The sequence below is a fragment of the Orcinus orca genome, chromosome 20 (genome assembly GCF_937001465.1).
Source record: "Orcinus orca chromosome 20, mOrcOrc1.1, whole genome shotgun sequence".
NCBI classification, from domain to species: domain Eukaryota; kingdom Metazoa; phylum Chordata; class Mammalia; order Artiodactyla; family Delphinidae; genus Orcinus; species Orcinus orca.
The window spans coordinates 46,292,971-46,315,421 of record NC_064578.1 but is presented as its reverse complement, the minus strand read 5'-3'; the positions used below and the strand labels follow the sequence as shown (position 1 = coordinate 46,315,421).

The following is a 22,451-nucleotide window of genomic DNA, read 5'->3' as shown; positions in this document are numbered from 1 at the left end:
CTTTAGTCTCTAGAAGAGTCCTCTGGTTTTTTCCCCACCAACATTTATCATGAAGAATTTCAAACATACAGCAAAGTTGAAATAATTTTACAGTGAACACCCATATATCCATCACCTAGATTCTACCATTAACTTTTCTTTTTGGCTGCGCCATGTGCCATGTGGGATCTTAGTTCCCTGACCGGGGATTGAACCTGTGCCCCCTGCATTGGAAGCTTGGAGTCTTAACCACTGGACTGGCAGGGAATTCCCTACCATTAACGTTTTGACTGTGCTTGCTTTATCACATAGCCATCCATCTATCCATCCATGAATCCATTTTTATTTTTAAAGTATTTCAAAGTAATCTGCAGACATCAGGAGAATTGGTGGTGGTGGGATGTAAATTGGTCGTGGGAAAGAGATCTCTGAAGAGATTACATTTGAATTAAGAATTGAATGAAAAGATGGGATCAGCCATGGAAGGGGAAAACAGTGCAAAGGCCAAGGGGCTGGAATTGAGGTGGTATGTTGGAGGAAGAGAAAATACATTATTGAGGCTAAAAGACAAACGTGGTCAGGGATGATGTCAAGAGGTGGGCAGGGGCCAGAGCTCACAGGGCCAGATATGCTCTGTGAGTGAGGCTGTCTTTGCCTGGGCTCAGGCTCTTTGTTTCTCCATCTCTGTATACCTTTGTCTCTCTTATTATTAACTTCTCACCACCCTGCCCCCTTCCACTCCCGTCCATCCCAGGCCTGCCCTCACCCTCTTTCCCCTTCGCCTCCACCTTGTTCTGACATTTACCATCTGTGTGACCTTAGGCAAGTGACTAAACCTCTCTGTGGCTCAATTTTCTTCATCTGTAAAATGGGGATAATAATGCGACTTCCTCATCTGGCTGCTGTGAAGAGTGAATGGAATCATATATGTGAAGCCCTTAGATCCACTCCTGGTACATAGTAGTGTTTGACACGTGTCCACTTTTGCTGTTGCTGTTATTATTCTCCCACATCTGTCCTCCCAGCCCTGGTCCTCCACATCCTGGCAGGGAGCACCAAATACCAGGGTGATGGTGAGGTGGGGATGGTGCCTGGGTGGTGGTGGTAATGGTGATGGTGATGGTGAAATCTAAAGACTAGGGGCTGGGAGGTGGGATTGTGAGTGGCCCCAGGGGCATCTAATGGTTGTGAGTGGTTCACTGGAGCTTCACTAGAGGGAGGTTCACTAGAGGGAAGCTCTGCAGAGATGCCCTTGATCTGGGGGGCAGGGCAAGCTCCATGTGATGATGTGGCTGGGAAGAATTTAGGGAAGGGGTTTAGGGGAAGACCTTGGAATCCAAATGGGATTCAAAATGGGAGGGATTTGCGCCACCAGGAAGCTGGGGAATTGCAATAAGACAGATTTTGAGGGGAGGACTTGCTGGGTTTAGGGGCCAGTGAATATCTCAAAAAGAGGTGGAAAGTGGCCTGAGATACTCAGTGGGAGAAGGGCTGGGGGTCAGCTATTTGATAGGAGTTGGGCAAAGAGGTCTGAACAAGGAAGGAACAAGGCATTCTGGACTCCACAGAAGTCACAGGGAGGGGGAAAGGTCTTCAGGGTTCAAGAGAGAGAATAGGAATGGGGAGGAGGCTGGGTCCTCAGGAGGGCAGCACCGGTGGGGAGGAAGATCAAGAATCTGGGGCAAATTGGGCATTCTGTAAACCAAGGGGTGCCTTGGAGGGGAGGACGGTCTGGGATCTAATGGGGGTAATCAGGAACGTTTAGGGTCTCCCATGTGGGTAAGAGACATATTTGGGCCTCCTAGATGTTAGACGTGGTCTGGAGTTCCTATTGGGGGGCAGGGAATGGTTTGAGGTCGAGAGGTTAGAAGGACATAGAGGGTCCCCAGGAAGGAGTGGGATATGGTTTGTGGTCCTGAGTGGCTGTAGAACATGGTTTGGGTCCCCAAAGGGAGTAAGGCGCGATCTGGGGTCTCCCTGGATGTTGACATATAGTCTGAATCCTCTCTGGATGTTGGGGTGTGATGTGGGGGCCCTGAGTGATGGGGTGTGGTCTGGGGCCCACCTGAATGTTGGGGTATGACTTACGGTCCCTGATGGGGGTGCTGTGGATCCCCTTGGATGCTGGGATGTGGTCTGGGGTCCCCTTAGATTTGGGGGTACAGACTAAGGTCCCTGATGGGTTTGGGGCAGAGTCTGAGGTCACCAAGGAGAGCAGGACATGATTTGTGGTCCTGGGTGGCTGAGGAACATGGTCTGGGTTCTCAAAGGAGGTAAGGCATGATCTGGAGTCCCCCTGGGCATTGGGACACGATCCGAGGTCTCCACTGGGGCTTCAAGGGTTCCCCATGCCAGTCGGGGCGTGGTCTGGTGGTCTCCCGGGAAGCCGGCAGGGCTGGAGGTGGGGCTGGGGAGGGGTTGGGGGCGGGCCGGCAGCTCAGCAGGGGAGAGGGGTCTGCAGCTGGCCCAGGGGCGGGGGGCGGGGGCGTGCAGCCGCCCCGCCCGGCCCCTCCGGTCGGCGTCCCCTCCCCGCTTGCGGTGGTGGCGGCGGCGGGGCTCCGGCGGCAGGCGGTGCGGAGGGCGGAGCTCGGCGGCGGCTCGGGAGGGAGGGCGGGAGGCGGGAGGGAGGCGGCCCCGCGGCACCGCGCCCCCTCCCCCGGCCCTCCCCCCACCATGGCGCGGAGCGAGGCAGCGGCGGCGGGGCCGGGCCCGGGGCCCCCCCTTGACTGGGTGAGCGCGGCCCGCAGCGGCCAGGGAGGCGGCGGGCGGGGGCGCCGGTGTGAGCGCCGGTGTGAGCGTGCGAGCGTGTGAGTGTGTGTCCGCGGCGCTGCGGCGGGCCCGGCGTGCGCTCGCGCGGCCCTCTGTGTGCCCGGCGCCGGCGTGTGCGGCGCCCTGCTTGTGTGGCCATCCGGGTGTGTGCCGGGTGTCGAGCCGAGGTGCTGTGTCCTGCCGTGCGTGTGTGTCCCCCCGGGTGGCTGCCCCTCCTGCTGTGTGTCTGGGGGGCTGTCGCGCGCCCATCGGAGGGGCTGTGTGCAGGTGTGTGTGCGTGGGTTGTGTGCCCAGGTGTGGGTCCCCCACCCTATCCCCCCGCAGCTAGTGTCTTCGCGCGGCTAGCTGCGTTGGGTGTTTGTGTCCGGGTTGGATGTCCATCCCAGGATCTGTGTAGCCGGGTGTGCCCGCTTGGGTGTCCATTTGTGCGTGTGTGTGTGTGTGTCTGCGGGTTGTATGTCTCCGAGGGTGTGTGTCTGTGCGTCCATGTCAGGTTCCCGGCGGGGGGCTGGGGCTCAGCGCCTCGTGGGACCAGGCCTCTGTGTGGGTTTGGGGGAGGGGAGTTTGCCGCTTCCTCGGTCCATGTCAACTCCGGGGGGGTGGTGGTCCTCGGCGGTCCTTGGGGGAGACGGCCATGTCTTCCCCTTCCCGGTGGCTGGGTGGGGGGGGATGGGCAGCCGGTAGGTGGACAGATGGAGGGATGAGAGGCCGAGGGATGGACAGATGGGCCCTAGGGGAGGGATGCAGACCCGGCTCTTTCCCACACCCATCCCACCCCACTCCCTCACCGGCCAGATCTCCGCAGATGGGGCCGGAGTTGCCTGCATCCAGATAGCCAGGCTGAGGGACCTTTGGGCTGCTGGTGGGAGGATTGCCTTGGACCAATGCTCTACGACTCAGGCCCCCAACCCTCTGAGATTCGACCTGCTGAACTCTGACCTGGCTGGGGAGGGGTTGTGCTGGGAGGGAGGGATGTTAGGATTTCTTTGGCCTGGGCAGTAGGTGGGGCGGGGGTGCCTCAGGTCTGGGAGGCATGTGTGTCCATGACTGTGTGTGAGTGGGGTTCTCTGCTTATCTGTTGACTGTGCCACTGTGGTTCAATATTTTGTGTGTACTTGTAAGTGTGTAAATCCCTCACAGGGCAGTTGTGTGAGCACGTCTGTTATGAGTGAGCACCTGGGAGTGTCTGTGCAAAGGTGGGTCTTTCTGTACCTGTGTGCTTGTTTGAGTGTGTATCAGCCTTGTAGGTGTCTGTGCATGTTGTGGTTCTGTGTATGTGTGTGAGGTGTGTATTCGCGAGTGTGTGCATTCGTGCATCTGTTGGTGTAGTAATGTATGTGACCATGCATCATGGGGATATGTGAAGTTGCATGAGTGTGTTTGGGCATTGAAGAGCATGCGCCTGTGTATCTTGGTGCGTGTGAGCATCTGTTATATGTGTGTGCCCCTGTGTGTTGGTGAGTGTGCAAGGGTAGATCGGTTATAGGTGCACGCACCTGGGGACACGTGGGTTTCACTCTTGTGTGTGTGCATCTGTGTGTGAGTGTACAAGGGAAAAGGCAATATGGTATGTGTGGTAGTGCGTCGGTGTGTCAGCCTTGAGGGTATGTGTCTATACTGTGAGTCCACTTTTGTGTTCACGTTGGTCTCTGGGAGGTGGGGTTGTGTATGTTCAAATACATATATTCAGGATGATATGCGCACATGTGCCTGTGTCCTTGACACAAGGCTGACCCCACTTATGGGCCCAGTGAATTGGGGCCCATGTGGCATGACCTGTGGTATGCTGGGATCCATGGATACAAGTGTGCCCACATCCCGGACCAAGAGTCTGTTGAGGGCGGGGGGCACACAGATCATGCTGCTGTGTCCATGGAAATCCAGATGGAGAGTCGTGGGTTGTGGGCCCATGTGGGTTTTGGCATGTCCACACATGTTGGTGTGACAGTGGTGTGATGGTGAAGATGAGAATCTCTGGTCCTCCCCCAGCTCCTGGTACTGTTCAGGTCTTCGAAGTTGGGGGACTGGGATGTGGATTCTGGAAGGAGGAGGCTGGGAGCCTAGAATCCTGGGTTTGAAGGAGAAGAGGGCTGGGGGGCCAGAGTCCTGTGTCTTGAGAAAGTCAGGAACTGAGACCTGGACTCTTGAATCTGAGGGAAGGGGAGGGTGGGGTTCTTAGCCTCTTGAGCCCCCAGAGGACAAAGGACAAAAGTCCTAGACTCTTGGGTTTTGGAGGGTGAACAGTCTTAGGCCCAGACTCCTTGGTTTCCAGAGATGACTTCCTGGGTCCACCTGAGACTATGCAGAATCTGCAGCGGGAGAGCTGAGAGAGTGATCATACCAGGGACTTCCTTGGCTGAGATGGTCTCTGAGGCAGGTCTCCGGAGAGGAGCCAGAAGAATGTTAACGGTGTGGTTTTGTTCCTTTGCAGGTACTGGCCCAGGCCCTGATTCCCTGAAGAGAGGTGAGCGGGGGTCCCACAGGCTGGGGAGAGAGATGTGGAGTGACTGGGCTTGTTCTGAGCCAGCTGGAGCCCTGGAACACTGCCTTGTATGGATTTCAGTGGCGGGTATGGCAGGGACCAGGTGCCCCCCAGGCTGGGGGGTAGGGACAAGGTCAGGAACATCGTGTTTGGGTAAGGGCTCGAAAGAACCATGGCATGGGTGGTAGGTGGTGGTCTCAGACCTGGAGGCATCCCCTTTCAGGATGAGTCAAGTGGTCGGAAAAGGGAAGTTTCCACATATCAGTAAAGGATCCAAAAGAGTTTCCTGACGTGGTATGACCCTGCATTTGGAGAGTGGCATGGATATAGTTTACCATTGTGTGTGTGTATGTGCATGTACGTGGGAAAATCTCCTGATACTCAGACCTGCTGGTGGCTGAGAAAAAGCCAGAGAAAACGATAATTTAACGCTAATAGCAGCTAACGTTTATATAGTGTTTACTCTGTCAGCAACTACTCTAAGCATGTTACAGTGTATTATCTCATCTAATCCTCACAATAATCCTGTGAGGCAGGTGCTATCATCCTTGTTTTACAGATGAACACACTGAGGCACAAAGAGAGGAAGTCACCTGATTAAAGTCACACAGCAGGGAATTGGGGGTGTGAACCTGGAAAGGTTGGGGCCAGATTCTGTCCGGCAAGGCTGCACTGCCTCTCGATGAATGTTAGCTATTTTCAGTGTTATTATTACAGTTTCAACTTGAGTCCCACCCAAGCTGTGGGACTTCCCGTTGCATAGATTGTGGTTCTGAGCCCTAGAGACCCTACTGCCAAGCAGGTACAGAGCTGGGCCTCCTACCTTGGGAGCGCCACCGACCAGGCCAGGGTTTTCTGTCCATTGTAGAGCAGTGTCCTGGAGGGAGTGCAAGACAAATTAGTGGGGGGCCTCAGAGATGGTGGGATACCCTGACTTTGCCTTTTTCTCTCTTCAGCCCCATCACCGTCTCCCTCAGTCTCTCTCTTTCTTCCCGTCTTTATCTGTCTCTATAACACTCTTACTTTCTCTTCCTGTCTCTCCCCCTCTCCATCTCTGTGTCTCAGTCTCTCTTTTCTGTGTGTGTCTCCTCCACCCAGTTTTTCTGGCTCTCTTTGCTTCAGTCTTACTGCCTCTTCACCTTTCTTTCAGATTCTTTCTCTTGTTATCTCGTTGTCTCTCTCTCTGAATCTGTCTCTCTGTAACTGCGAGTCCATCTCTCCCTCCCCCTCGTCTCTGTCTCTTGGTCCCTTCTCTGTGTCCACAGTCCCCCTCCCCATGGGCCGAAGGATCAAGGCCACATCAGGTCACAGGCCCCAAATGCAGATTCCTGGGAGGTGGGCCAGCAGGGACTGGGGCATGGGGTGGGGTGAAAACAGTTTCAGGGACCCCCCCCTTCCCATCCTTTTCTCTTCACCCCCCACCCACCCTGTGTTGTGATGGGAGTTGACATGTCGTGGGCTGCAGCTGCCGCAGGGGGAATCCCTGCCGGAAGGTTTTGCCTGGAGCAGAGGCACAGCCTGATTTTGTGTGTGTGTGTGTGTGTGTGTGTGTGTGTGTGTGTGTGTGTGTGTGTGTAGGCATGTGGCCTTGTGCCCATTAATGTGAGCATGAAAGTCTGCCCCCTGTGTGGGAGCTCAGCAGAGCCCAGGATGAAACCAGCCTCAGAGAAAGACTTTTCAAGACTGAGCAGGGAGACTGATGTGTTTTTCTCAGCCTCTCCCACCATCAGAACCCCTCTGCTACAGCCGGAGGTTGCGGGGGGTGTATTACCCTTAACATTTACTGAATACTTACTGTGTGCCAGGCCCGATGCTCAGTGACCCCTATGAATGAGTTCACTGAACTCTTGCAGCAACCCAATGAAGACAGTACAATTATCAGACCATTTTACAAATCAGGAAATTATGGCCTAGTTAGGGAAAATCATTGGTTTGGGGTCACAGAGCTAGCAAGCTGGGGAAGCCAGGACTTGAACCTGAGTCTATTTGATCTAAAGCCCTTGCTCTTAATAATAGTGCACATTTCTATCTCTGGCACATATTGGACACGATGATAATAATAATAATTATCCACTTACATGTATTGAACACATTTTATGTGCTGGGCACTGTTCTGAGTATACCATGCTCATTAATCCATTTAATCCTCACAGAGGTAAGGCCTGTTTTTATCTCCATTTTACAGATGAAGAAACCGAGATTCAGAGAGGTTCAGACACTTGCCCGAGGTCACACAGCTAGTAAGTGTCAGAGCTGGAATTTGAACCCAGGGAGTATGGCTTTGAAATCCATGACTTTAAGCCCTAGTCAGCAGTGATTTTTCAAAATATATCATGGGTAGTGGAAGACACAGGCTGGGCCAGATGACATCCCTCTGGTTGTGAGATTATAAGAGGTCTGGGAGCTCCTAGAAGAAGGGCAGAGGTGGGTAGGACACTCAGAGGTGGGGCAGTGGTAATTTACTAAGCAGCAATGGAAATACTGTTATCTATTAACAAGTGCATGCCAGCTGATGATCAGTCTTGTCACTGTTCTAAAGGACCCGCTTGTCAGGAAGGGAGGGATCTGGGTCGGACTCCTAGCAGGAAATCCCAGGGTGGCCAGGCTGGTGGTCAAGCCCTATGCCTGGGTGACCCTTCTCCTTCCTTGCAGATCTCACCTCCCACTCCTCCCGTCTTTCCCCTGCACCATGGCTCCAGGCCCCTTCTCCTCGGCGCTCCTCTCGCTGCCGCCTGCTGCCCTGCCCTTTCTGCTGCTTCTCTGGGCGGGGGCATCTCGAGGCCAGCCCTGCCCCGGCCGCTGCATCTGCCAGAACGTGGCGCCCACGCTGACCATGCTGTGCGCCAAGACCGGCTTGCTCTTTGTGCCTCCGGCCATCGACCGGCGCGTGGTGGAGCTGCGGCTCACCGACAACTTCATCGCGGCCGTCCGCCGCCGAGACTTCGCCAACATGACCAGCCTGGTGCACCTCACCCTCTCCCGGAACACCATCGGCCAGGTGGCGGCCGGCGCCTTTGCAGACCTCCGCGCCCTCCGCGCCCTGCACCTCGACAGCAACCGCTTGGCGGAGGTCCGGGGCGACCAGCTCCGCGGCTTGGGCAACCTCCGCCACCTGATCCTCGGCAATAACCAGATCCGCCGGGTGGAGTCGGCCGCCTTCGACGCCTTTCTCTCCACCGTGGAGGACCTGGATCTGTCCTACAACAACTTGGAGGCCCTGCCGTGGGAGGCCGTAGGCCAGATGGTGAACCTGAACACCCTAACGCTGGACCACAACCTGATCGACCACATCGCCGAAGGTACCTTCGTGCAGCTTCACAAGCTGGTTCGCCTGGACATGACCTCCAACCGCCTGCACAAACTGCCCCCTGACGGGCTCTTCCTGAGGTCCCAAGGCCCCGGGCCAAAGCCACCCACGCCGCTCACGGTCAGCTTCGGCGGCAACCCCCTGCACTGCAACTGCGAGCTGCTCTGGCTGCGGCGGCTGACGAGGGAGGATGACCTGGAGACGTGCGCCACCCCTGAGCACCTCACCGACCGCTACTTCTGGTCCATCCCCGAGGAGGAGTTCCTGTGTGAACCTCCGTTGATCACTCGGCAGGCAGGCGGCCGGGCCCTGGTGGTGGAGGGCCAGGCGGTCAGCCTGCGGTGCCGCGCTGTGGGTGACCCTGAGCCGGTAGTGCATTGGGTGGCACCTGATGGGCGGTTGCTGGGGAACTCGAGCCGGACCCGGGTCCGGGGGGATGGGACACTGGATGTAACCATCACCACCTTGCGGGACAGTGGCACGTTCACTTGCATAGCCTCCAACGCCGCCGGGGAAGCCACGGCACCGGTGGAGGTGTGCGTGGTGCCTCTGCCTCTGATGGCGCCCCCACCGGCTGCCCCACCACCTCTCACCGAGCCTGGCTCCTCGGACATCGCCACACCTGGCCGACCTGGTGCCAATGAATCTGGGGCTGAGCGCCGGCTTGTGGCTGCCGAGCTCACCTCCAGCTCCGTGCTCATCCGCTGGCCAGCCCAGAGGCCCGTGCCTGGCATCCGCATGTACCAGGTCCAGTACAACAGCTCCGCGGATGACTCCCTTGTCTACAGGTGGGTGCTGCAGTCCCAGGACCTCCTCCCACCCCAGGGGCCCTCCCTCCCATCTGCCGGTTCACTAGGCCTTCTTGCTCAGCTGGGGTTCTAGATGGGTACGTAGAGTGGTCTCCGGCTCTCATTTGCCATATTTCCTTCTCTCTCTCTTTCTGTCTCCCTGTCTTTGTGTTTCACACATTTTGCATATCTTCGTTTCGCACCCACATGAGCCAGACCAGGGCTGGGCACTGGAGTTATAACTGTGAGTGCGCCCAGCATGATCCCTGCTCTCGTGGGGCTCGTGGTCTACGTCACTGCTCGCCAAAGGTATCTGATTGTCTACCTTGTCAGTTAAACATTCTAGAGCATGAAATATACTCACACATATATATTTACAGTTACATTCATATTTGGAAATTATATACCCGTGCTACTGTATCAATACATTGGGTACATTATAGAAACAGAAAAGTATGAGAAAAAGATACAAATACAAATTATTTCCACCATCCACTGGGTTAGAAGCCATCGCCCCGGTGAGGACAGACACGTATGGTGTAGACAGATGTTAAAGAGTTACTTTCCCCCATCATCTGTTTTTCTCTTGTTCTCGCCATGTCTCTGTCTGTCTGTACCTTCTCTCCCTCCTGCCCTCATGAGGCACTAAGCCCTGGCTCTCTGCTAGGCCCTGAGCTGGGTGCAGGGGACACAGGGAGACCAAGAGAGCAGTCCCTGCCCTCAGGGAGCTCACAGCCCAGAGGGAGGAGGCCGTACACGATGAATTAACAGCCTTGGCCTTGCGTTGCCTCTCCAGCTGGGTAGTTCTTGAGTGTGGCTCACAGCCACAGACCTGGCACACAGTGGGAGAGTTTGATAGGTGGTTGTGGACTCTGTGGACGCCTTTCCTTCATCCTGGCTCTGCCTCCCTTGGACACACTGTAGAGTGCCCACTGAATGCTTAATCCTGTGTTTGACTTCACGTGGGGGCGCCAGAGCGGGTGGAGCCATTTCCCCACCCGTGGGCAACCTCAGATCTTGGGGGTGCTCAGACCTGCACTGAGAAGTCTGCCTCTTGGGCTCCATCTTCACCTTGCCCAGCGTTCTCTTGGCCACGGTCCTGGCACACAGTAGGCATTTTCCCATTGTTGGTTGAATGAGTAGATGCCTTCCTTTTTTCTTGTCTCTGTCATCCTCATTTTCCTCTCTTTTTGAATCTGGTCACCAAACACTGAATAAATGCCTACTGCATGCCAGTTTCCATGCTGGGCCCGGGCCTACCGAGATGGATCAAACACTGGCCCAGTCTTACAAACATTAGGGCAAACAAATGAACAAAACAAAAACTTTTATAACGTGCTACCAAGGATTCTACTCCATTCGACCTTCCCAACTCCGCTGTGAGGCAGCCATGATCCCCCTCCCATTTTACAGACGGGAAAGTGAGGCTCAGTTGGGGGAAGTCACTTGCTCAAGGTCACACAGAAAGAGGCAGAGCCAGGATTCCAGTTCTTACCCTTCTAACACCTAATTCTGCCCTTTTTACACTGAACACATGTTTATCGAGCACCTACTGTTTGCCAGGCAGGGATTAGGGGAGATGGATAATACATTTCTGTAAACAGCTCTTGGTTTCTGTGATTCTCCACCTCTCTCTTTCTCTTTTCCTTCTCTCTCTAACCCATGGTCACTACATGATGGAGTGGAGGGAGGTTTACAGGTCCCCAGACGCTGCATGTATGCTGACGTTGGTGGCCCTCTGTCTCCAGCTGGGCAACAGACCCTGGGACTCTTCCATTCCCTGTGGGGCCACAGTTCCAATCCTCCGTCCCCCATTGCAGGCCCCTGTGCTACAGCACTGCAGGGGTTAACTTCCTCACTGCCGCCATGGGCGGAGGTGACAACCAACCAGAAGCCTGCTCTGCTGCTTGCTTGGGTCTTACAGCCAATTAGAGACACATGGGCTCAAGCTTTCTTAAGGAGCCAGCCTCTGTCCTTGGAAAGGGGGGAGCCCCTAGCAACTGGTTATTTTGGGGGAAGGAGCAAAAAGAATCCAAGGCTCTTTGAGAAGGGATGATGAGAGGAAGAGGAAGACTTAGAGCCAGGGGCCCAAGGTTGGATGGGGTGGGGGGGCACTGGTCTGTGAAATGGCAGGCAGGGGGAGAGTCAGAGAGGTGGTTGGCCTTTATGAGGTGGTGAGGGCCTTACCTGAAGTCTTTCGGTGGGAGGATGGCTCTTGGTGGTGGTGGAACCTTCTGGAGGTGGAGGAACTGAGGTGGGTTTCAGGACCAGAAGGTGGCCTGTGGAGATGGGGGCATGGCCTTTAGAGGAGGTGGCGCTCCTGCAGCATAGTCCCCACGCAGATGAAGAGGCGGTTCTTGTCTCTGGTGACCCATTAAGAGCTTTGTGGGAGAGGAGAGCTTGCGAGATTGAGTGCATGCAAATCTATGTGGATGTGGCAGTCCCAGGTTAGCCGAGGCTGGACATGAAAGGGGTGTGCCAACAGAAGAGGGGCAAGGCCTAGTGGGAATGGCCTTATAGATGCGGAGGAGCACAGCTGGCAGGAGAGTGTGAGCCACAGCAAGGGTTACTGGCCAGCATCGTGTGGGACGCAAGCTGTTAGTGAAATTATTAAGTGCCAGGCTTTGGCTATGTTAACTCATCATACTTCACGCCATCTCTATGGAGTAGGAATTGTTAATACCCCCATTTGGGGGAAATGAGACACAGAGAGGTTAAGAAACTTGCCTGAGGTCACAGAGCTAGCAAGGAGCAGAAGAGAACTCAAACCCTGGCATCATGGCTCTCAGACTTTGTCAGCTTTACCATTTCTCTACACTGCTGCTCATTTGAGGGCAGGGGCCCATAGCAAGAAAGGAGCATGCTTTCTTGGCTACATTTGCCCCAATTATGGATGAAACTTACCGGGTGGCATGCTTTAGTGACTTCAGGCAGTATAGGGGCAGGGCATGCACAGAGTGATTGCCTTTATTACCTGGACACGTGCGGGACATGCAAAGAGTAGACCTGGTCCTAGGCACAGTAGGGGAACCATCTCCAGTGGACCGTTGTGGGGTGTGGCTTGGAAGGCACCTGTCAATCAGAAGGGAAGTGGCCTTTAGCCCTGGCCCCTTAGTAGGTGGAAATATGTAGTTGAGGGGCTTGGAAATTGTCCCAGAAAATAGATGCAGCTATGAGATGTGTATACCCAAGGATGTACAGATGAGGGGGAGTGGTCTGTATCATGGTTTCCCCGAAAGGACAAGAATGTGTAGAAGAGAGGAACTAGAAGAGCACCCATTGCCCCAGTAGGAGTAAGACGGGGTGTGAGGTGACCTCACTGTCCACTTGAGTGAGGGTGGGGCATGCAGGTAAGGGGGCATGGCCTGTAGCATCCATCCCCTTAAAGGTGGGAGTATGTAGATAAGAATGCTTGAATGGCATTTGTCCTAGTAGGAATGAGACACTGCTAGGGCGCATGCCCCTTGAGGGCAGGGCATAAAAACTGTAGCATTCCTCCCTGGCAGGGGCCAGGATATGTAGATGAGGGTAGATGAATGGCTAAAATTATCCTAGTAGGTGATGAGACACGGACAGGGGGTGGGTCTGAGGGTGGGGCATGCAGATAAGGGGCATGGGCTGTGTCAAAGGCCCTGAGAGGGTGAGAATTTGTTGCTTGAATGGCTGCTGTTGTCCCAGTAGAGGGTGAGACACTGGTAGGGATGTATCGTTTGGTCCCCCCGGGTGGGACATGCAACTGAAGCATCGCGGTTCAGAGTGGAGCTAACCCCGCGCTGATCCCGCCCCCTCCCGCAGGATGATCCCATCCACCAGCCAGACCTTCCTGGTGAATGATCTGGCAGCGGGCCGCGCCTACGACCTGTGCGTGCTGGCCGTCTACGACGATGGGGCCACGGCGCTGCCCGCCACCCGAGTGGTGGGCTGCGTGCAGTTTACCACGGCGGGGGATCCCGCGCCCTGCCGCCCACTGAGGGCCCATTTCTTGGGCGGCACCATGATCATCGCCATCGGGGGTGTCATTGTCGCCTCCGTCCTCGTATTCATAGTTCTGCTCATGATCCGCTACAAGGTCTACGGCGATGGGGATGGCCGCCGAGTCAAGGGCACCTCCAGGTCGCCTCCGCGGGTCAGCCACGTGTGCTCTCAGACCAACGGCGCAGGCGCAGGCGCAACGCAAGCCCCGCCCCCGCCGGCGCAAGACCGCTACGAGGCGCTGCGCGAGGTGCCAGCTCCGGCTGCGGCGGTGGCCGTCGAGGCAAAGGCCGTGGCGGCCGACACGGCTTCCGCGGAACCGGAGGCGGTCCTTGGACGCTCCCTGGGCGGCTCAGCCACCTCGCTGTGCCTGCTGCCGTCCGAGGAAACCTCCGGGGAGGAGTCCTGGGCCGCGGCTGGCCCTCGGAGGAGCCGTTCTGGGGCCCTGGGACCGCTGGCTTCGGCGCCCCCCACTTTAGCTCTGGTTCCTGGGGGAGCCCCGGCCCGGCCGAGACCGCAGCAGCGCTATTCGTTTGACGGGGACTACGGGGCGCTCTTCCAGAGCCACAGTTACCCGCGCCGCGCCCGGCGGACAAAGCGCCACCGGTCCACGCCGCACCTGGACGGGGCCGGAGGGGGCGCGGCCGGGGAGGACGGAGACCTGGGGCTGGGCGCCGCCAGGGCGCGCCTGGCCTTTACCAGCACCGAGTGGATGCTGGAGAGTACCGTGTGAGCGGCTGGCGGGCGCCGGGACGCCTGGGTGCCGCGGACAAACGCCCAGCCGCCCGGACGCCGGGGCAGGACTCGGGGGACAAAGCTCCGAGCAAAGACGTCGGACTGCAGGGGAGGCGTGCCCTTCTCCTCCCTGGATGGGGTGGGCGGCCTGGGCTGCGGCTCGAAGTCACGCCCCCGCGCTTAGGCGGGTTGGAGGGTGGGCCGCCGAGCTCCTCTCACCCACGGACTTTAAGCCCCTCTCCTGCCCCTCCCCCCGCGCGCTCGCGGACCTCGCTGGAGCCGGTGCCTTACACAGCGAAGCGCGGGGAGGGGCAGGGTCCCCCGACACTGCAGCACTGAGACACGAGACCCCTCCCCCTGCCCGGGACCCGGGGCAGGGGCGAGGGACCCATTTCTTGTATCTGGCTGGACTAGATCCTATTCTGTCCCGCGGCGGCCTCCAAAGCCCCCACTCCCACCCCATTCAATTCCCTGGTCCCGTCGGGTCTGGCTTGGGGTGCCCCTTTCTCTGTTCCCTTCGTTTGTCTCTGTCACGCCCTCTGTCGTCTCTGTCTTACGTCCTTCCCTGTTTGTCTCTTATTTCTCTGTCCCGTCATCTCTTCTCCCTCTGAACTCCCGTATTGCGTCCAGCCTCCTTGTCTCTCCAGATTATATCTCCCCAGTACACATTCTCCCGGGCAGGTCCCACTGGAAGGACCAGACTCACCCCTCTTCCTTCCTCTTAACCCCCAAATAAATCCCCACATGAACAAAATCCAAAACCAAATCCCCCTCCCTACCGGAGCCGGGACCCTCCGCCGCAGGAGAATTAAACATTTTTCTGTGTCTGAGGCCACTCTGCTGACCTCTGTGTGTGTCCATGTGTCTTGGGGAGGTTGAGGGGGAGGGTGACCTAGATTACAGCGTAAGGGCTCTTAAGTGAGTCTGAAGGTAGGACAGCTAACTGGGCCCAGGAAGATTTGCAGACAGTTTCCTACCCTCTGAGAGACTTAGAGGTGGGGAATAATACGTCAAAAACAAAACAAACAAACAAAACTCCAAAGGCACAAACAATAGCTAAGGTTTAGTGAGTGCTTGCTGTGTGCCAAGCACTTAATTCGTTTAATCCTCACAACAGCCCTAGGACATCAGTACCATTATCCCATTTTATAGATGAGTAAATTGAGGCCCAGAAGTAAAGTAACTTGCCCCAGGTCACATAACCAGAAGGTGGCAAAATTGGGTTTTAAAAAGGCAGGCAGGTTTCTGAATCTTTAGTGCTGAGCAGCTAGGAAATGTTCATTCTACACATAGGCACTGTGCTAAGCACAGCTCATCTCTCCAAGGTCGGACGGCTGTTGGAGGCAGATGCATTTGGTCCCATTTTACAGACAGGAATCTGCACCCGAGAGCGGTGAAGTCACGTGCCCGAGGCTCCCCTGGTGAAGACATTGGAGACCTGGCAGTTTGACCTCAGTATCTGTCCCTCACCACTACCAAATGTAGCCTCTGATGTCTGTGTCTGGAGGCTAGGGAATGGCCCCCAGGACCTTAGTTAGCTGAGCGTGGGTATCCAAAGCCAGCCTGGTGGGGGAGGGGACGAGGGAAAGGGCTCATTGGTCATGCTGTCTGGAATCTGAGGGCTCTTAGGTAGAGAAGGGGTCTGCTTAGGGCGCAGGGCTTGGTGTGGGGAGGGGAGTTTCTCAGGTGAAGGTGTGGGCTGTGGCTGGGGAAGGGAAGTTGTTTTGGCGTGTGGGCCCTGCAGTGAAAACTCTTTCCCAATCCTGGGGAAGAAGGAAGAAGGCCTCATGCCAGCCAGGGGCCTCCTGAGGCCTGGGGAGGAGGAGAGAAAGACAGAAATAGAAACAGAGCAGGAGGGAGGGGAATGGATCTGGGCAGACAGGGTGGTAGGCAGCAAGGACAGAGGCACCAGAGAATCACAGGCCAGAATCACCCAGTGGCCTAGCCACACTTATCTATCTCAGTCATCACGACTCCTGAGTACTGAGGGCTTCCCACACACCAGGCACTGTGCTCACAAACCCTCCCTGATGCATGAATAGAGAGTGTGCAGCTCAGCCCCTGGCACATAGCACTCACAAAATGGACTCAAGACAGTAAGCATGATTACATCTATACTCTGCAACAGATGTGTGCAGTGTGTGCACCCTCTTATTTATTTTTGGATAGGTAAGAAGTGGGTTTACTTAGAAACACGCTCCACAGACAGAGTGTGGGCCATCTCAGAAGGCAAGAGGCCTTGTGTACCCTCTTTTTTTAGATAAGGAAACTGAAGTTCAGAGAGGTAAGGACTTGCCCAAGATCATGCAGGCAGTAAACGGCAGAGCCATGATTGGAAAGTTTACTGCCTCCAAATCCTGCACACCTAACCATCTGACTATATTGTCTCTGATCCACCTGATAAAGCTTTCTTGAGCAGGTACTATGTACCTGGCCCTGTGCAGGGGATACAACAGTGAACAAAATAGACAAAACGAGAAACCCCTGCCCCATGGAGCGAGGAGACAGTAATCAAACAAGTAAATAATGAGTGTCTGGTAGTGAATAAGTGTCACGTTGAGAATGAAAACAGGATGCTGGGATGGGATGACTGAGAGGCTTACTTTAGGATAGAAGGTCAAGGAAGGTGATGTTGGAGCTGAAGAAATCCACTGTGGGAAGAGCCAGGGAAGAGCATTCCTGGCAGAGAGAAGAGCATGTACAAAGCCCCTGAGGCAGGAGTGTGCTTGGTGTGTTGGAGGTATAGCGTGTCTGGACTGGAATAAGGGGGAGAGTGAGAGGAGAGCAAGTGGGAGAGGCAAGCAGGGAGCAGGTTCTGCAGAGCCTTGTGGGCTGTGGTCAAGAGTAAAGATTTTATTCTCAGAGCTGTGGGAAGTCCGTGGAGTGTTTTCAGCTGGGGCAGTATATGGCCTGATTTCCATGGAGAATCCAGCTTCGAGCAGGGTGTGCCTGTCTTCAAAACAAAATCAGGAACCGCCACCTCAGAACTTGGCATCCACCCATCGGCACATTTGGGACCCACATGGTCCCTGGTTCAGCCGTTTGGATGACAGCCATCACCTTCCTTCCCCTGTAACTTCAGGTCTTTCATTTAACAGAGAAGTATTTATCAATGCCAATGACATGCTTGGTTTTGTTTTTTCCCAAAATTGAGAGCTTTAAACCCAAGAACAGGTACATTAGTGAGAGAGGGCATGGTATCATTCGAGGGGAGTATTGGAACATCTGCTCTGTGCCCTGGCCCTGTGATGGGCACTGGTGACCCAGCAGTGACCAATTGGTCAACAGTGACTGACTGACCAAGACAGCTCCAGTTCCTGCCCTCTTGGAGCTCAGGCAGACAGATATGGCAATAGGGCTGCGGTGGGAGAAACGTAAAGCCTATCAGAGCCCAGGAGAGCTGCCTGACCCTGCCTGGAGGTTCAGGGAAGTGTGTTAGAGTCTTGGTAGCAAGTGACAGGAAGTCAGCTTAACTGGATTACGTGTAAAAAGCGTGCATTTGTTGGCTCATGTAGCTAGGAAGGAGACAATCAAGGGTAAAGCTACCAGGAACTTGGCCTTAGAGACTGGAACCCAGGCTCAACTCCATCATGACACTCTTCCCATTCATTTCTCTTCTCCGCTTGTCTCAACTCAGATTTATCCCCTTCAACTGCATGTAGTAGGGAAAATGGCCATTTATTTACAGACACAGACTCCATCCTTCTAGCACCATAGCCCAGAGGTAAAATGGCAAAATCTCCAGTCCTAAATGAAAAAAAAACAATCCCAGGGAAGGGCTCTGATTGGCCTGACTGGGGACACATGCCACCCCTGCATTGATTGTGATATCCGAAGGAATGGAATGCTTTGACTGGCCAGGTTGGGGTCACATGTCCAGATCGTTTGGCCTGGGGAAGGGGGAGGTGCTAAAAATATTAGGGTGAACCATATGAAACTGCCAGTTTTGTAGGTTAGAAATGGCAGAACATTGGCAATTTCATATGGTTGAACCTAAATAGTGACTGGGAAAGTAGGATGGGAAAACTTATTGGGCATATAAAAGCAATAGCAACCCCAGTGCTCCACTCAGAAGGATTTTGTTTCTGTTTTTGCGGTACGCGGGCCTCTCACTGCTGTGGCATCTCCCGTTGCGGCGCACAGGCTCCGGATGCACAGGCTCAGCGGCCATGGCTCACGGGCCCAGCCGCTCCGTGGCATGTGGGATCCTCCCAGACCGGGGCACGAACCCGCGTCCCCTGCATCGGCAGGCGGACTCCCAACCACCGCGCCACCAGGGAAGCCCACTCAGAAGGATTTTTGGTGGAGGAAGTGATATTACTGAGACATAGGGAATGAGTGGAAATTAGATGAAGATGTGGTAGTGGTGGGAGAGTAGTGGGGACGTGTCCCAAGCAGAGGGAGCAGCTTATGCAAAGGCTGTCATGAGGGAGGCAAGGGAAGACCGGTCACTTTACTCTGGAGACGGAGTGCTCTGACTGGGCACACCTGAGTCTTGTGTCCAACCAATGAGGGAATGGGAAAGGGGGATCCTGCCCCAAAGGAAAATTGAGAAGCTTTACCAGGTGAAATGGACGCTGGGCAGACAAACCAAAGTATATCCAGTTCAAAATTTCTTTGTTAGGCCTTGGCAACTCCAAGCAGAGGTTTGCAACCTTGTTTCAATTACATCACTCATACTGAAAAGGGGTATATGCCTGAACTCAGACATGTCCTACATGATTCAAATTTTTATTATCAAATAATTGGTCTCTTTCTCTGGGTTCTTAGCTGGGCATACAGAGATGGATTTTTGAGGATACATTTGGCCGAAGAAACAAAACCCAATTAACATGACTCAAGATATTTGGTTATCTCATTTAATATGTCTGGAGTTGGGAGTTTGGAGCTGTTAATACAACAGCTTATTGATATCACCAATGACCCATTCTCCTACTCTTTTGTTCCACCTTCCTTGGAAGAATAGTTTCATATTCCAGGCTTGCTGCCTCATTGGCCACCACAGCTCCAGGTCTCTCATCCTTATACCAATGAACTAAGCAGGAAGGAAGGGAACAAATGGAAGAGTTTTCTTTGTGTTAGGGAAGAAAAAAATCCGAAAATAATAAAAATGACAGCAATAAACGCATATATGGGGCTTAACCTGTGCCAAGAATTGTTTTCAATTCTTTACATAAATTAACTCACTTAAGAAGCCCTTTAGTCTCATGGCCACTCCAAACTGTAGAGGCAGGTGATCCACACTGGACCCTGTCCAATTTCGTGACCCGCAGAATCTGTGAGCATAATAAGATAGTTGTTGTTTTACTCCACTAAGTTTGGGGTGTTTGTTATGACTTGGAGAATATTGTTTGTGTGAAAGCTGGAGCCATGGCTGCTGTCTTGAGACCGTGAGGTAGCCACAGTAAGAATCAGTCAACAGAAATGGAAAGAACCTGGTTCCCCAATGACATGGTTGAATGAATGAATGAATGGGTTTTGGAGCTGCCCTGCCAATGCACTGTTTACTGTGACATAATAAATTCATTTTTGTTCTACCCATTTGAGTTGGGTTTCTGATACATTATAGGATAAAGCATCCTGACTGATACAGACTTCCACCTGTCCTAGGTACATATGGAAAAGAGAGATATACAGTTCACACAGACAGGGAGAGATATATAAACATGTGCATAAATACACACACACTTACACACACATGGGCATGAATATGCTGTTATACATCTTCAGTTGGACTCAGGTTCGGGCAGATACTCACTTGGAGGCGTATACATACACAGTCACAGAAGTCAGGCACACGCAAATATACGCAACCTGTCATGAATGTTGCCTGCACTACACAGACATCCACATTCAGTCACAGACCCACAGTCTCACACACACACACACACACACACTCAGAGATTCACTTATCGCAGAAGATTCCAATTCCTTACTGTTTATTTCTGCATATTATATAAACGTAGAAAAAGAAACATTTCTTTCAGGTCTTAGTCAGGGCTGCAGGGGTGAGAAGAAATAACTTAAGGCAGGGCTGGGGTTAGTGCATAAATAAGGTCTGGGCTCCCAGATGGGCTGGGGTAGGTCCCAGTGCTCAGATGAAATTCAGGTCCCAGGTGAGGAGGTGGAAGAGGATGAATGTGACAGAGGCCTTGAGGCCATCTTGAAACTCCTGTGGGAGAGACGAGAAGGTGGTTTCCCATTGCCCAGGCGTCAGCCTCCTCCTTACCCAGGGCCCAGGCATCCACCCTCTTCCCGGGTCACTCACCTTCTTTGGGGCCTCCTGGAGCCAATGCAGCTGGTACTCGAAGTGGCTCCTGGGGCCTGGAGCCTGCTGTGGGCTGAGCCTGGACCTGAGAACAGAGGAAGGTGGTGTGTGAGACAGGTCGTGGGACAGAGGGGCGAGGTCCTATCTGCCCAGAACCCACAGATGTGGCCCGGGTGCCCCGAGCGCTCACGCAGGCCTGGAGCTTGGAGTGGATGTGGTGCAGCGTGTGAAGGGTCTGGTCCAGGATGTGATCCAGGGATGAGTTAGCCACCATCCCCAGGACCCTTCAGTGTCAGAGCCAGCTCCGCCTCCAAGGCTGTGGGGTGCTCCTACCCCTGAGGAGAGGTGAGAGAGAACAGGTGAGGTGGAAAGGTGAGGAAGGATAGGCAAGAAGGCCCAGTTAAGTGGGGAAAGGTGATGGGACAGGTAAGAGAGAGACAGGAGAGGGGAACACATGAGGAAGGCGGCAGATGAAGGGGATACAGGTGAGGCAGAATGATAAGGGAAAAGAAAAGTGAGGGAACAGGTGAAAAAGTGAAATGGGGACAAATGAAAAGTGACTCATGAGGGAGGTCACAGAGGTCTGAAGAACAGAGATGGGAACAGGTGAGAAGAGAACAGTTTGGGGAGGTAGGTGAGCGCGGGACAGTTGGCTGCATAGGTGAGAAGCGTGGAGGAAGGAGGAGTGTTTGCTGGGAAAAGATCAGTGGAGGAAGATGACAAGGGACAGAGAGGTGAGAGCGTGGGGAGGGCAGGTGAGAAGGGAAGAGGGAATCAGTGTTGAGAGTAGATGGTGACAAGGTGGGCAGGGCAACGGGCACAGGCTGGGGACAGAGCCGGGAGAGAAGAGAGAAGTGAGAAGGAACAAGGTAAGAGTGCAGGTGAGAGGGACAGGTGGGGGAGATAGGGAAGTAGGACAGGCAGAGAGATGATAAAAAGGAACCCAGGGGAGGGACAGGGTCAAGGGAGCAGTTGGGGAGGCACAGGGGCCCAGGACAGAGGAGGAGAGACCAGAGAGAGGGAAGCACAGGTGAGATAAAGGACATCAGGGGCCGCCTGCAAAGCCAGAGGAGCAGGGCCAGGTGAGGGCAGGTGGGCCTGACTCTCCCAACTCACCTGCAGCTGCTTCAGGTCCCGGGTCCTGGGGAAGAGGCGGGAGCTGCAGTTCCAGTCCTTCTGCAAGAGCGACACTTCTCAGAGAGCAAGGGCAGGTTCAGCCCACAACGGGAGGGACAGAGGCTAGCAGCAAGGATGAAGGTCTAGCAGGAGGGCTTGAGTTTAATCCACAGCAGAGAGAATAGATGTTAGTCATAGCCGAAAAGCTAGCAGGAGGATAGAGGTTAGGCCAACAGTAGCGGGCAGCAGCTTGGCTACGGTAGGAGGGGTAAAGGTTAGCCCACAACAGGGACTTACCAAGGCATCTTTGGCTTTTTTTCTTTTTTTTTTTTTGGCCGCACCCCGAGGCTTGTGGGATCTTAGTTCCCTGATCAGGGATCGAACCCGGGCCAGGCAGTGAGAGCGTGGAGCCCTAACCACTGGACTGCCAGGGAATTTCCATCCTTGGCTTTCTTGAAGGCCACCAGCTCATTTGGCAGCAGGGATTTGAACACGCCAATGTCGAAGCCCTTCCTGGTTGTGGTGGGGACAGGACATGCTCTAGCCAAGCCCAGCCCCATGGTCGTCACCAGAAATAGCGTCAAGTCTGCAACCATGGTCAAATCGCAAACTGCTTCCCCAGCTGCCTGGCTCGGCTTTTTAGCCAGGCTAAATGCGCAACCCTGGCTGAGGGCTTTGACTTTAAAAGGCATGAATGGATGGGGCCAGCTGCTAAGCCAGGTGAGTTGACAGGTATGGGTGGGACCAGGTGAGCTCAGAGCTATGCCCAGAAGGAAAGAGAAACTGAAATCCCAGGAGGGAGCCTGAGAAGTTCCTGAACCTAGTTGAGGAAACCCTGGGATGTTGGGGAGCCCCTGACTGAGGCTGAGGCAGGAAGAGAAATGGGAAGCTGTCACAGCAGGGCAGGGGCTGGGGCGGGGTGTGTGTGGGCGGGGTGTGTGTGGGCGGGGCTGCTGGAGCAGCAGAGAGGGAGCTTCCTCCGCCGGTTTAAGCGTGTTCCACGAACTCATTCATATTAGGCTCCGAACATTCCCG

General features: G+C 54.6%; 2 protein-coding genes across 7 annotated transcripts; one reads left to right on the top strand and one right to left on the bottom strand.

The window, feature by feature from the left end:
• The first annotated feature begins 2,590 nt into the window (after positions 1–2,590).
• Positions 2,591–14,863, top strand: LRFN1 (leucine rich repeat and fibronectin type III domain containing 1). Of its 6 annotated transcripts, none has more exons than XM_049703334.1 (5): positions 2,591–2,709; positions 5,180–5,317; positions 7,416–7,470; positions 7,883–9,325; positions 13,121–14,863. In XM_049703334.1, the coding sequence occupies exons 4-5, from the start codon at positions 7,920–7,922 to the stop codon at positions 14,028–14,030; spliced, it is 2,316 nt and encodes a 771-aa protein (XP_049559291.1). In that variant the 5' UTR covers positions 2,591–2,709; positions 5,180–5,317; positions 7,416–7,470; positions 7,883–7,919; the 3' UTR covers positions 14,031–14,863. The 6 variants fall into 6 exon arrangements, with proteins under 6 accessions (XP_049559291.1, XP_033286873.1, XP_033286874.1 ...); XM_033430982.2 differs by having other exon boundaries at positions 5,180–5,383; XM_033430983.2 differs by having other exon boundaries at positions 2,607–2,709; positions 5,180–5,212.
• A 5,091-nt stretch (positions 14,864–19,954) lies between these two features.
• LOC101279894 (interferon lambda-1) lies at positions 19,955–21,976 on the bottom strand. The gene is given in 7 exon segments (XM_012533456.2): positions 19,955–20,204; positions 20,301–20,360; positions 20,362–20,385; positions 20,491–20,583; positions 20,585–20,635; positions 21,417–21,476; positions 21,842–21,976. Coding segments are annotated over 7 exon segments (501 nt in total). The 3' UTR covers positions 19,955–20,126.
• Between the last annotated feature and the right edge of the window lie 475 nt (positions 21,977–22,451).